This window comes from Brachionichthys hirsutus, chromosome 8, assembly GCF_040956055.1.
Source record: "Brachionichthys hirsutus isolate HB-005 chromosome 8, CSIRO-AGI_Bhir_v1, whole genome shotgun sequence".
Taxonomy (NCBI): Eukaryota; Metazoa; Chordata; class Actinopteri; order Lophiiformes; family Brachionichthyidae; genus Brachionichthys; species Brachionichthys hirsutus.
The window spans coordinates 15494272-15509216 of record NC_090904.1 but is presented as its reverse complement, the minus strand read 5'-3'; the positions used below and the strand labels follow the sequence as shown (position 1 = coordinate 15509216).

Below are 14945 nucleotides of genomic sequence, written 5' to 3'. Positions count from 1 at the left end.
ATATCAGCTTTCAGGATTTCAGAACATGACAGGACAGCAGACCAACTGAAATGGTCCCATCAACAATGGGTGTGTGTGTGTGGGGGGGGGGGGGGTCCTGCTAAGAATACACCCCTCCCTGTTGTTCCCAGCGAGGCTCATAACTATTGTATGGGCCGATAAAACTCCCATCTCCGTGTACTACGTTGCTGCAATGTGTCTAATGTAACGCGTTTATATTCATCAGGTGAGCAGGGGAGGCGGAGCTTGGCTATGTGCCACGTTGGAATCAGTGACAGCCCCGATAGCAGAGGTGATGAAGAGGAGAGTGCGAAGCAGCATGATCAGCTATTTATTGGTCAGAAATCAGGAAATGTGTTGGGTTTGTCACATCCCCCCCCCCCCCCCCCCCATGTGATGGGATGTGTTGCAATTACAGGCATGAATAAGAGAGGAAGCAGCACACCGATCCAAAATGCAGGCGGGCGGCTGGCTGGCTGCTCCTGCCTGCAGGCGACACACCGATGTGCTGATTCAAGTAATCAAGATGTCTAATCACGTTGGCTGACTCCCCCCCCCCCCCCGAGGACAGGGTGCGGCGCAGGTAAGTGCTGCGTACATCGATGTTTGAAACGCCAGATCGATTAGCCTGTCAGAGATTCCAAGTGAAAATGAAAGAAACCAAATCTTGTGCACGGACGGACGGAAGGAGATGAGCAGCCGGACAGCACACAGGTCTCGGACACCCTGACTATCAGCACCGGATCCCCCCAGGGCTGTGTACTTTCCCCCTGGCTCTTCTCCCTGTACACCAACTGCTGCACCTCCAGCCATCAGTCCGTTAAACTGATTAAGTTTGCGGACGACACCACCCTCATCGGGCTCATCTCGGACGGTGATGAGTCGGCCTACAGGAGGGAGGTGGACCGGCTGGTGTCCTGGTGTAGCAGCAACAACCTGGAGCTGAACAGCCAGAAAACAGTGGAGATGATTGTCGACTTCAGGAAAGTCACAGCTCCACCGCCCCCCCTCGCCCTCACAGACTCCCCTACCCCCATCTCCATCGTGGACTCTTTCCGCTTCCTGGGCACCACCATCACCCGGGACCTCAAGTGGGAGCCGACCATCAGCTCCCTCACCAACAAGGCTCAGCAGAGGAAGTACTTCCTGCGGCAGCTGAGGAAACTCAAGCTGCCAACCCAGATGTTGGTGCAGTTCTACACCTCCATCGTGGAGTCTGTCCTCACCTCCTCCATCACCGTGTGGTACGCTGGCGCCACCACCAGGGACAGACACAGAGTGCAGCGCATTGTACGTGCTGCGGAGAAGGTGATCGGCTGCAAGCTGCCATCGCTCCAGGACCTGTATGTCTCCAGGACTCGGAGGCGTGCAGGTCGGATCACAGCCGACCCTTCTCACCCTGGACACGGACTCTTTGACCCTCTCCCCTCAGGCAGGAGGCTACGGTCCATCCGGACCAGAACCTCCCGCCACAAGAACAGCTTCTTCCCCTCGGCTGTAAGACTCATGAACACTTAATAATTCTGTCCCGGACTCCTGAATACAACTTGCACTGTTCCATTTGCACTGCGTGATTACGCTAGTTTACTGCTGCTAGTACACATCTGTGTATCCACTCCTGCTGCTGCTGATGTGTCCGTACTTGTATGGTTTTTGTATTTTGTATTTTGTCATTAATGTTACATGTAGCACGACTTCACCGAGAAACGTTCCTAGTCTGTGAACCCTCACTGACAATAAACCACTTCTGATTCTGATTCTGATTCTGATAAGTTCTGTTCTGTATGCAGAACGTTAAATAACTGTATTTACTACATACTTAATTAAATTATAAATATTACTATGCAGTTGCATAGTTCTAAAAATATATCGATACCTTACTGCTGTAAAAATATCCACCGAGGTTATGTAATCGCCGGCGTCTGTCTGTGATTTGTTCTTCAATATCTCCATTGATTATTGACCGATATTTAGGGAATTTAACAGTCATGTAGGGGGGGGCGCTCTATCTCACCACTGAATATCATCTGGGTCGGATCCAGAATGGAGTCAGCAACAAATATGTAATTTTAACATTAAAACCATTTACAGATTAAAGATCAGTTACAAATACACGTCAACTCTGATTCACTTTAACTTTTCTGCACAAAGCTCTTGCGGGCCACAGAAAATGACTTGGCGGGCCACATTGGCCCCGGGGCCTTGAGTTTGACACACATGATTTAGGGTATGCTCCCCAGCCAGCAGAGACCTGTGACGTGTAAGTCTCAGAAATAAACAGTCACACAATCCAGAACAAACTCTGAGAACCTTCTGGCTCGTTCCTACTGGAACACAAACCGCAGCGACTGGTGGTACGAGTGGAGCACGGCTGCTTTCGGACGGACGGTCGATGAACGCTCACCTTCCAGGCATCAGCATGTGGCCTGCATTTGAACGATATAGAGACAGCAACGCTTACCTCGGCACACCGTCCCGTTCTCCACGGCCTCGTTCCCAGCCTTGCACATGCAGCGTCCGATGGGCACCATCCACTCCCCGTCGCCGTTGCAGTAGAGCTTAATGGGGACGTCCACCTCCTCCGCATTCGGGATGCAAACCCCTCTCGACGCCACCAAGGAGGTGCTCTCTGCTCCCGAGAGCGTCTCCTGGAACAGCGCCCCGTTCGTGATGATGCGAGGGCACTTCCGATAAAAGACCCGGACGGCGATTAGCGACATGCAGCCGCCGTAGTCCTGGAAGGCCAGGTAAAAGCCGTTCCGGGACACAGGGCCGAAGCTCCGAACCTCAGTGTTGATCTTCATAACCCTGCCCCCCAGGTCCACCTGAGAAAAGCTCTCATCTGCTGCAATGGTGTCAACCTTGATCCAGGGGTTCTCCATCCAGGCAGGGGCGGCTCTGGTGGCAGCGTCAGCATCGGACTCATAGTAGTAGAGGTTGAACGTCTCTTTGCAGGAGCCGGGCACGTTGGGGATGCTGCTGCAGTCCCTCACAGAGAACTTCATCTCCACGTGGATCCGCTGAGCACCTCGCCGACGGATGTACTTGGTCCGAACCCAGTTGTTCTGATTGTTGTCAAAAACATTGCAGACCTGGTAGGTCCGAATGGTGTTCATGTTTTCATCGTAGCCGCTGACTTCCTCCCACTGTTGACCAAGAACAGAAAAGCACACGTTTACGTCTGGACACAGCGGCAGAGCAGGACAGGACAGGACAGGACAGAGCAGGACAGGACAGGACAGAGAAGGACAGGACAGGACAGAACAGGACAGAGAAGAACAGGACAGGACAGGACAGGACAGGACAGAGAAGGACAGGACAGGACAGAACAGAGCAGAGCAGAGCAGAGCAGAGCAGGACAGGACAGGACAGGACAGGACAGAGCAGGACAGGACAGGACAGAGAAGGACAGGACAGGACAGAACAGGACAGGACAGAGAAGAACAGGACAGAGAAGGACAGGACAGGACAGGACAGGACAGGACAGAGCAGGACAGGACAGGACAGAGAAGGACAGGACAGGACAGGACAGGACAGGACAGAGCGGAGCAGGACAGGACAGGACAGGACAGGACAGAGCAGGACAAAGCGGAGCAGGACAGGACAGGACAAGACAGAACAGAGCAGGACAGAACAGAGAAGGACAGGACAGGACAGGACAGGACAGGACAGAGCAGGACAGAGCAGAGCAGGACAGGACAGGACAGAGAAGGACAGGACAGGACAGGACAGGACAGAGCAGGACAGAGCGGAGCAGGACAGGACAGAGAAGGACAGGACAGGACAGGACAGGACAGAGCGGAGCAGGACAGGACAGGACAGGACAGGACAGGACAGGACAGGACAGGACAGAGCAGGACAGAGCAGAGCAGGACAGGACATCTCATGGGGCACTGGCAGCGCAGTGAAAGCTCCTTCATCATGAACTAAAAGGCCTGCTGTGGTCCTTTTGGTGAGTGAAGGCCTCCGTTGGACGCACGGTTCCTGGTGCTCCAGTTTGCGTTCTCACCCTGCGGTCACGGCTCAAACCGGCTTCAGACACCGTGCGCTCTCTCCAGCCAGCAGAACGTGACCCTGGCCCTGGCATTTCACCAAAGGGAAGCCCTGCTCTCAACCCCCCCCCCCAGGGCCAGCACGCATCAGCTGCCCCCACTCTTCACTCTTCACTTCACAACTGATATAATTTCTCAAATTAGTGCCCACTTAGTGGGGATTTTGACACATTTTGACGGGCAGGGAGAGGAAGGTCACCCCTCTTGTTAGGACCCCCCCGTCCGATCAAACACTTCCTGACTCATTAGAACAGCTTTCGTTCTGAACTCCCACGTCCTGATTACTCGCTCTGACGCTGGCTTGCTCCACGCCATCACGCGCCGACGTGTGAAGACGAGACAGAAATAAATAAAAACACGACATGGAAACAAAATGTTTCGGATCAAAGTTTCGTCCGCCTCTTATTCAGCGGTATTCTCCGGGCTGCCGCTGAAGGATAGCTCGGCCATTTGGCCCAAACTAGCAGACGGCGTCTGGTTCACGAGCAGCCACCGGCATTCCCACTTGTTGCGGAGCGGAGGGAAGGCTGGGGGCCAATTACCCGAGAGTGGCCCTTCCTCTGCTGAATGCAGAGCGTTACACAATTGTAGTTTAATAAACTGAATGCGGAGGCAGGTGGGAGTTGGGGCTAATGAGGGACACAGACAGGGCGAGCGGCGGGGACAGTGCAGCCATGTGGGGAGAAGGGTTTGAGCCAAGCCAGAAAAAAGACCCCAAACAAAACGTGTTTTGATGGAGGGCCTCTTTTTGTCCTGTCATGGCCCCTTTGCCCCGCTTTCATCATGCCCGTTGGAAGGAAGCAAATGGGGCATAATAAGGTCTGAACGATCAAGCGCAGAGTGTGAAATTAGAAGGAGCGTCTTCATTTTCACGGCTCCGTCTCCCGGCCTTTGCCAGACGGCACCGCATACGGGTGGTCATGTGTTCAGAGTGCAGAAGGTGCAGGTAACCCTGGTGCTGTTTGTCAGGACGGATTAGCTGGAGCGGGTGAGGCGCCTGAAGAGGATGAAGATGGAAACCAAGCCGAAGCTCAGGCTTATATATTGGACCCTGTTACATTACGCACAATGCGTCGCTTCTCGTTCGGGGGGTGCTGCCGGTTCAGTCCAACTAGAGAGAGAGCATGTGCTGCAACACGTTCAAGACTTCATGCTTTTCACAACGGCACTGCCTTACTTTTACGATGACACCAATGATGTGAAGCAGAACGCAGAACTGGTTAAAAAAAACAGAACGCAGAACTGGTTAAAAAAAACAGAACGCAGAACTGGTTAAAAAAAACAGAACGCAGAACTGGTTAAAAAAAACAGAACGCAGAACTGGTTAAAAAAAACAGAACGCAGAACTGGTTAAAAAAAACAGAACGCAGAACTGGTTAAAAAAAACAGAACGCAGAACTGGTAAAAAAAACAGAACGCAGAACTGGTTAAAAAAAACAGAACGCAGAACTGGCTAAAAAAAACAGAACGCAGAACTGGTTAAAAAAAACAGAACGCAGAACTGGTTAAAAAAAACAGAACGCAGAACTGGCAAAAATAAAACCAGAATGCAGAACTGGTTAAAAAAAACAGAACGCAGAACTGGTTAAAAAAAACAGAACGCAGAACTGGTTAAAAAAAACAGAACGCAGAACTGGCTAAAAAAAACAGAACGCAGAACTGGCTAAAAAAAACAGAACGCAGAACTGGTTAAAAAAAACAGAACGCAGAACTGGTTAAAAAAAACAGAACGCAGAACTGGTTAAAAAAATAGAACGCAGAACTGGTTAAAAAAAACAGAACGCAGAACTGGTTAAAAAAAACAGAACGCAGAACTGGTTAAAAAAAACAGAACGCAGAACTGGCTAAAAAAAACAGAACGCAGAACTGGTTAAAAAAAAAACAGAACGCAGAACTGGTTAAAAAAAACAGAACGCAGAACTGGTTAAAAAAAACAGAACGCAGAACTGGTTAAAAAAAACAGAACGCAGAACTGGTAAAAAAAACAGAACGCAGAACTGGTTAAAAAAAACAGAACGCAGAACTGGCTAAAAAAAACAGAACGCAGAACTGGTTAAAAAAAACAGAACGCAGAACTGACTAAAAAAAACAGAACGCAGAACTGGTTAAAAAAAACAGAACGCAGAACTGGTTAAAAAAAACAGAACGCAGAACTGGTTAAAAAAAACAGAACGCAGAACTGGTTAAAAAAAACAGAACGCAGAACTGGCAAAAATAAAACCAGAATGCAGAACTGGTTAAAAAAAACAGAACGCAGAACTGGTTAAAAAAAACAGAACGCAGAACTGGTTAAAAAAAACAGAACGCAGAACTGGCTAAAAAAAACAGAACGCAGAACTGGCTAAAAAAAACAGAACGCAGAACTGGTTAAAAAAAACAGAACGCAGAACTGGTTAAAAAAAACAGAACGCAGAACTGGTTAAAAAAATAGAACGCAGAACTGGTTAAAAAAAACAGAACGCAGAACTGGTTAAAAAAAACAGAACGCAGAACTGGTTAAAAAAAACAGAACGCAGAACTGGCTAAAAAAAACAGAACGCAGAACTGGTTAAAAAAAACAGAACGCAGAACTGACTAAAAAAAACAGAACGCAGAACTGGTTAAAAAAAACAGAACGCAGAACTGGTTAAAAAAAACAGAACGCAGAACTGGTTAAAAAAAACAGAACGCAGAACTGGTTAAAAAAAACAGAACGCAGAACTGGCAAAAATAAAACCAGAATGCAGAACTGGTTAAAAAAAACAGAACGCAGAACTGGTTAAAAAAAACAGAACGCAGAACTGGTTAAAAAAAACAGAACGCAGAACTGGCTAAAAAAAACAGAACGCAGAACTGGCTAAAAAAAACAGAACGCAGAACTGGTTAAAAAAAACAGAACGCAGAACTGGTTAAAAAAAACAGAACGCAGAACTGGTTAAAAAAATAGAACGCAGAACTGGTTAAAAAAAACAGAACGCAGAACTGGTTAAAAAAAACAGAACGCAGAACTGGTTAAAAAAAACAGAACGCAGAACTGGCTAAAAAAAACAGAACGCAGAACTGGTTAAAAAAAACAGAACGCAGAACTGGTTAAAAAAAACAGAACGCAGAACTGGTTAAAAAAAACAGAACGCAGAACTGGTTAAAAAAAACAGAACGCAGAACTGGTTAAAAAAAACAGAACGCAGAACTGGTTAAAAAAAACAGAACGCAGAACTGGTTAAAAAAAACAGAACGCAGAACTGGTTAAAAAAAACAGAACGCAGAACTGGCAAAAATAAAACCAGAATGCAGAACTGGTTAAAGAAATATACTTTTGTTGTGTTTGTTTTTGTTTTAATTGGGGTTTCCTTGGTCTAATCATCCTGAGTTGAACAGGAATGCAAATCAGGGTGACTTAACTTTTTAAACAGATAAAAATAACAGTATAACTCCATTTGATACTTTAGGCCTTCCCGGGTCTGTGTTCTTCCATCAAGTATTTGTCCCCTTAAAGCGTTGAACTTCTGTTTCAAAGACATTTACCAGGGCTATTCCAACGGTTTGTGTACTTTGTCGAAGGAATTACTTTCCCAAGCCAGCCTTGTCTGCTCGAACGTGCTACGCTAAAGTAGAGCAGCTGACCTGAATGCAGAGTTCACCCGCTGCTCAGCCGACCGGCAATCCATAGGTCTCAGCGACAGAGCGGCTCGGCTTATCTGGCTGGCAGAGGCTGAATTATGAGCTGGACTTTCCTCCGCTGCAATGATTCAACGAAGAGCGCCTTAGCTTCAGTCGAGCTGAATATACAGCACGGGAAGTCCTGCGTCGACCTTGGAGCTAATTACGGAACCACACCACATTAAGCAGGAGCGACCGCACACTGTCCGGTTCAACATTTGCATCATTCAAATGAAATTTAAACGCAGGAGGGTTCAACGTAATAAAACTAAAATAACAATAAAAAATAATAAAAATGATTATAATAATATACATTACACTTACTCTACTCTGCAGATTTTCATATAGAGCTCCCATAACTGTACTTTACTTTAGCTTGATACTGAACATATTGGGGAGCCAAGCTAGCCACCAGGCTAGTAAAAATAAACCATGGCAGCCAACAATTCAAGTCCATCGGAGCAACATTTAGGCCAAATTAAACTTGTACTCAGAGTTGGCTTGAGGCCTGTAAGCTCTGAGCAACAAGTGGACTCGAAACAGAAAGTGATCAACTTTTTCTTCAGATTCTTGTTCAGGAATAGAAACTTCCCGTTTGTGTGACGCAGCTTGCAAACCGCCGTCCTTCTCCCACACCGGCGCTGGATTTGTACTCGCCGCCATTCTCCTGAATCTAACCGGAAGAGGAAGACGTCGGCTCTGGGTAACTAGCTCGAAATGCTCTACAGCGGCTGGCAGGCCTCAGCGCTCGCTCTTCCTGCAAAGTGCGGGACACGGGGGATTTGAACAGGGCTGAATGTATCGATACTCGCTGCTGAAAAAGCAATACTCGCTGGGGAAACAAAATATCAATATATATATTGCAGAATTGACAAAGTTTCTCAGCTCTAGCTGCATATCTTTTCTCCGTGCATTTAATTTATCGATTGCAGAATCTTTTGGATTCGACGTGTGCCTGCAGCGCCAGACGGGCCTGCAGAGCCTCCTGCTGCTTTGCCCCTCCCCCTTCCCTTGCAGGTGCTGCCAGGTGGAGGAGATGATGTCATTGATTGAGTCCACCTGTTTGGACGGGGGTGGCTAGCCAATGACCATCAGGAGCTGCCTACAAGAAGGAGCACTCTCCGGGCTCTCGGCCCTCCCATCCGCCGTTTCGACACTGAGGCACTCGACCTATATGTTGTATTTTACTATATTGGAAACGGATGGTTTGTGGTTGTGGGGTAGAGGCAGCGGTCCCCAACCACTGGGCCGTGGCCCGGTACCGGTCCGTGGCAGGAAAAAGGTTGGGGACTGCTGGGGTAGAGGACACAGGTGAGTTGGGGGGGTACCCTGTACATCTGGACGTGTAGTTGATTTCTGTCTAGAGACACCAGGTTTAGCGGTTGTTGCTACCTCGGGACGTTTTGTTCACCTTTAGTAGATTTGTTAGGCAGCCTTTTCTTTACGTTGGTTATCCGAGACGGTGGTCGGTGCAGACGGGTAGTCGGGGCAGACGGGTAGTCGGGGCAGACGGGTAGTCGGGGCAGACGGGTAGTTTGGGGCAGACGGGTAGTTTGGGGCGGACGGGTAGTCGGGCCTGGTTTTCTTTTAGTGCTTATGTTTATTCGGTACAACCGATTTGTCGCTGCCTCCTCCACTTGTTATTAACCTTCCGTGACAATAAACCCCCTTTTGTGTTGCATCCCAGTCTTCGTCGAATCATTTGGTTCTCACCTGTTTGTTCTCTTATTGTTCCACCTCGTGGATGTAACAGTAAGTTATATTTGGACAGTCGGCCTTTGTCTCCTTTTTTTACCAATTATTTCTTCAATTAATGAAGGTGTAGGAATGTACGTAACATCCTTAGTCCTAGACGACATAAGACCTTTCAGCTGTGGATACTTTAAGAAGTGTTTTATAGGAGATTGATGTTTGTCACACAAACCTTAAAAGCCAAGCATACATCTGCATATAATTTAAATTGTAGGGAATTTCCATATTAGATGGAAATCCACAACACGACTACACGGCGACACACCCCTAGGATGGTAAAACATTTAGTTACATATTACTATAACTGATTTCCCTGAACGTCTCATCAGTGACGGCACACAGTAAACTGATCAACAGGGTTAAAGATTGGCCAGGGCGACGCCCCACCTTCAGGGGGATGGACTTATCGATGGTCAAAGAAACGACGAGGAGGACGTGCTTCCGTTCGGAGCATGGGACGCGCCCAAGGATCCGAACCTCGGCGCTGATTCCCGAACCAAATGTGCTGGTTTGTTTACATAAATGTTTGCACTTTACCTACGTTCTCTTCATTGACTACGAAGGAGATTAAAGAACCGGAAGAGGGTTTGGAAGAACTCTGAGATAGTATTGCTTTGTGTATTAAAGTAACAACCTCTGTACCATGATAGAACCGGGGTTGGACTGCCCAGTTTAGTTTAGCTGTTTACTAGTTTAAGGGCGCTCCTCAGCCGGAGGTTTGCTGAGTCATCGCTTGTTCTGCTGTTGAAGTTAAACCAGCAACTGCTGCCTTGCTGGACATGCTGCAGAGCTCTCAATCATTTGGAAACCCTTAATTTGTTTCAAAAATGATGCTGTGCGCGCATGAATGCTGATACACTCTGACAATATCCATACTACAAGAAATGCAATAAAGTAGTTTCCAGTATATCTGTGTATTCCGGGACGAGTGTCCATCATGTCCATCACTGCTCTATCTCTGAGGGGGGACGGACCGGGGGACAACTCCCGGAGGACACCCGCCCCATTTGTAATTGTGTAAATCTGTCAGTGTGAGTGTGTCCCCCAAAGGGACAAACCACACCCACTCTCTGTGTCCAATCATTGAGAGGCCATGGGAGCCAACCCGGGCTTCACAGGACAGAATCTCTCTCTCTCTCTCTCTCTCTCTCTCTCTCTCTCTCTCTCTCTCTCTCAGAATCAGCCAGACATCAGCTGCCAACTTCAATCTGAATTTGTCTAAACTTTAGCTGCACGAAAGAAAAGGCTTGTTAGAACGTATTCCGGCTGCTGCGCGTAGCCACAGTTACACACAAGCAGCCTCAAGCATGGTACTCGATGTGCTGCGTGTCGTTTGTGCAAAGCTCTCCAGTGTTGCGTGTTTGCAGCTGACTCGGCGCCGCATTTCATGAGGGAACCCACAAACGCCCCCTAATGATGTCCTTGCGGCGTGTCGGAGGGCTCGCTCCGCCGCTGCCATGCGTCTTTCTAATTGGCTGCGCTTGTGAGTACTCCAGGGCAGGAGTTCTGACTCCATGTTCACAGATCCACTTAACCCCGGTCAGGCAGCCAGCTGCGCATCAGCTCCGTCACGCATCCGATTACAATCAGTCAGAATATCGAAATCGCTTAAAATCCATTTCAGGAGAGCCAGAACGATTTCTCGCTTTCCTCTTCAGCCTCTACTTGCGATAAAGTGTCAGAACTAGAACCTTTACATTTGTGATATTGCTGTTTGGACTCGGTGTAAAGGCTGTCCAGAGACGGCACCGGTTCCCCTTCCCGGGTGGAGGGAGCAGCTCTGCGGGGCCCAAACGTCCCACAGAGGATAAAGTCAGAGCGTCGCCGTGGAGAACCAGACGTCAGCTCGGGTGATGAAAAGGGCGATTGCTGCGCGCCGCAAACACACGGACGCTGTAATCGTTTGGTGTTCCAGCTGTGCTCGAAGAAGATTCCTATCATAATAATCCGACAGACGAAAGTGGAAAGGGCCGTGAAATAAAACGGCGGCGTAGCGCCACCTGCCGTAACGCGTGTGACTTCATGTCACGCCGTTCCTCGTTGGCGTTTCCATCAGGATATATTTCACGGAGCTGTGCAGAGCGGCGAGAGCCGACTGCTGGTGCCACGCTCTGCTGAACGGCACTGATCCAGAGGCGGACCCCTCGTGAACCTGAGTAAGACAATCGCTTCTGTAAAGCGCTCCTCGCTGTGGCACCGAGTGGGGGTGGGGGTGGGGGCGGGGGCGCCAGCCCTGCTTCCACACCTGTTGTCCCGGGCCGTGACGGACGCACTATCGGCCATCGCCCTCGCTCTTCACTTTCCCCCGAGCCGACAAGCTCAGTCGTATCACCTTAACCCTTCAGCGCCCACGCTGAGCAGGCCAATGGGGGGGGGGGCGTTTCATTTCACTCCAACAGGGGTGTAAGTGTACGTTTTCAGGAGAGAGTAGAGCGTCACCAGAAATCAGAAAGTTCGATCTGCGATCACAAGTATGGACATCCTTGAGTTGGCAGCGCGGCGCACCGTTAGCTCAGGCTGAATGTCGACCTTCAGCGACATGGGTCACCCTCTGTGCTAACGTCAACGTCTTTGTGCCTTAGTATTAAAAGGATTGTGAAACATGGGGGGGGTCGGGCTTTGCTGATAGGACGATGTGATCTGAGGTTCTCCTGTCCAGTTAGATCTGGATCTGGAGCGAGAGGAGGCCAGCAGGCCTTCACGTTCTCGCTGATGGTAGGAATCCTCAGGAGGAAGTTGTTGTGTTAGTCGACAAAATGATAGAATATCTCTCAAACGTTTTTAAAACAAAACCACAGACGCATGAGTAATTGTGCTGGCTTTTTAAAAAGCACCGGGACATAATTACACAACATTCTCTGTTCGGAACTCCTTCTTAGAAGTCTAAATCTTGTGGGGGGAGATAAGTGGGGGAGGCGGAGACTCTGGTTTTGGCTAGCATGTGGCGAGTGGGAACCAATGGAAACGCTGTCACTCGAGTGGGTCTCGTTCACGCATCGCTTTAGACTGGCACAGGAAAACACGCATTTCATTTCAGGGTTGTTTTTCATGAGCTACGGAGATCAAATAAAATTTAAGATCAATTCATAGTGAGAAAAAATCTAAATAAAAGTATGTTGGTGAGTATTATAGTAAATATTAGTATTATATTGAGTATCTACTAAACCACATGTGTCAAACCTGTCCATTGGAGGGCCGGCCTGCTTTATTGGCCGGCTGGAAGGAAAACCTGGAGCGTCTCGCCCTCCACTGGACGGGTTTGACACCGCTGAAGTAAACCAAACCGTACCAAGCAAAACGTCTCATCTGGAAACGCCAAGAGATTCCCATTGTTGTGTACAAATTGTCTTTTGAAGTTAACGGCTGGGTTCTTTGTTTAGCTGGGGGCAGGCCACCATGTTCACTGACCTTTGACCTTGGAGTGAGAAACCAAAACACATCCACACCCAAAAGGAATAAAGTCAGCAGTGAGGAAATGAACCCATTAGCAGGGCACACCTCACGCTCATCTTAGAGGGCAGAAATGCAGTTATCAGACGAAGATGAGGATGAGGAGGACGAGAAAGAAGAGCGTGTCACTTACACTATTGTCACTGGACCCTGACACGGGGTGGACCGTCCAGCCCAGCTCTGCTGTGGCTGTGGTGGAGTCCATAAGCGTCTCTGGGAAGAGATGAAGAGAGGGTTCGGGTTAGGGACGAGACCTCGACGTCTCATTCACGATCGTTTGGAGTTCAGATCAAAAAGATGACTCTGGTTCTCTCTCTCAGAACCAGAGGGTGTGTCCTGATGGATTCCGTCCGGTCCTGGCAGTCAATTGAGACGTCAGGTTTAAGCTGTCGGCTCCAAATCCAACATGCCACAGAGAGATTTGGAGAACCAGGCTGTCGCACGGGTGTGGTGAACCCCACCAATGACAGGGGCCCCCAACCACCGGACCACGGCCTGGTACCGGTCCATGAGACATTTGGGCCCGGGCTGCACAGTAAGAATAAATCATTTATATCATTTCCGTTGTGCTAATTATTCGAGTCTGACAGGTGTTTTATTTTGAAAAACAACTGGATTTTCTCTAACGTGTGAATCGTCACGTGACACGTTACAAAACAAAAATAAATCCGTAAACTAGCAAACGTCTCTGGAGAGCTTCTTTGCTCAGGGGGAAAGGCCAACTGAGGAGGAGGAAGAGGAGCCGACGACCTCCAAGAAAAGAAAGCTTCTTCTAACCAGGAGTCGATTTAGTGACACCCACAGCCACAACACTAGAGGGAGCTCAAACAACAACCTGATTACCCCCTCCTACAGGACTAACATGGGTAAATCATCTTTTTATAATACTGCCCCCTAAGGGTGGAACTGTTTGACTCCTGCCCTCAAAACATGCACCTCTTTGGCCTCCTTCAAAACGGCCCTAAAAATACACCTTTCAGGGGGGCAGAAACGGAGATAGTCATCACGACTCTCTCCGGATCAACCCCCCCCCCCCCTTTTTGTCCACCTACGTTGCACATATTAATTGCCTTAGTAATTTATTGTAATTTATGTAATTTATTTATTGTCATTCATTGTCGTTCTGCATCAGTGGTGTAATTTATTTTAGATTAATTGTTAGTTTGCACTGGCGGTGTAAAATCATTTTATTTTTATTTTTCTAATGTTACGTTGCATCAATTGAGTTATCGAATATTGGTTTTATTTTTATTTGTATTGTTAAATTTGTATTGTTAAATGTCGATGATTTATGTACGAAGGACTTTCAACGGAAACAAGACCGCAAGGGCTTTTTAGAAATGCTCCTCTTAGACAGGATGTTTGACTGTACTTGTACTGTAATACATGCTACTGTGTGACTGTACTTGTACTGTAACATTCTATCTAATAAATATATTCATCATCATCAGTTCGGCGTTAAAGCACGGCTTTATCTGCAGCTGACTCCGCCCCAAGTCCAACGAGTCAACGAAGCCTTCAAAGCTGCTTCGTCACGAGAGACCGAGAACCCTGGATTAAAGGACAAGAGCTAGCATGTCTTTTAGGACGTTGAAATCCAGGTTGGAACTTTGGAGGGCGTAAATCAGATCTCGTTGACGTGTGTTTGTCGTTCTGGTGGAATGACGACTTTGTAGATTTATGGCTTTAGATCACTGCATACTTCAAAGGACAACAACAATGAGCAATAAAGATTCCACCAACGGGAGGGGACAGAAGTCCGAGCACGATGAACATTGCTGCGGAGCTTTGAGTCTAGTGGTTAATAATTTATCCGATGTTAAAGACATTAAAGTTAACCTGAAAGACATCGCTGAGGAATGTTAAACCAGTTTACTAATACTAAAATCAATCAATTCTGTGAAAGCTGTGTGAAGCTTTCCTTACTCCAAACTAGGTTTTAAATGCTGCCTCACATTTTGGAACATTCTTATCCAGAACCCGGGATTACCTCAGATTTGCATCGTAACTGTTACGATCAGCTCGACTGGCTGACTTCCTGCCGGGCCCTTT

General features: G+C 48.1%; 1 protein-coding gene across 1 annotated transcript in view; it reads right to left on the bottom strand.

The window, feature by feature from the left end:
* Positions 1 to 13403, bottom strand: part of ephb2b (eph receptor B2b) — a 66376-nt gene extending 52973 nt beyond the window's left edge. Inside the window, exons 1-3 of the mRNA XM_068742174.1 lie at positions 13337 to 13403; positions 13027 to 13106; positions 2462 to 3146 (exon numbers count right to left, since the gene is read on the bottom strand). Of these exons, the coding sequence (XP_068598275.1) occupies positions 2462 to 3146; positions 13027 to 13106; positions 13337 to 13403 (832 nt within the window). The remainder of the gene's footprint in view (positions 1 to 2461; positions 3147 to 13026; positions 13107 to 13336) is intronic.
* Positions 13404 to 14945: the final 1542 nt, after the last annotated feature.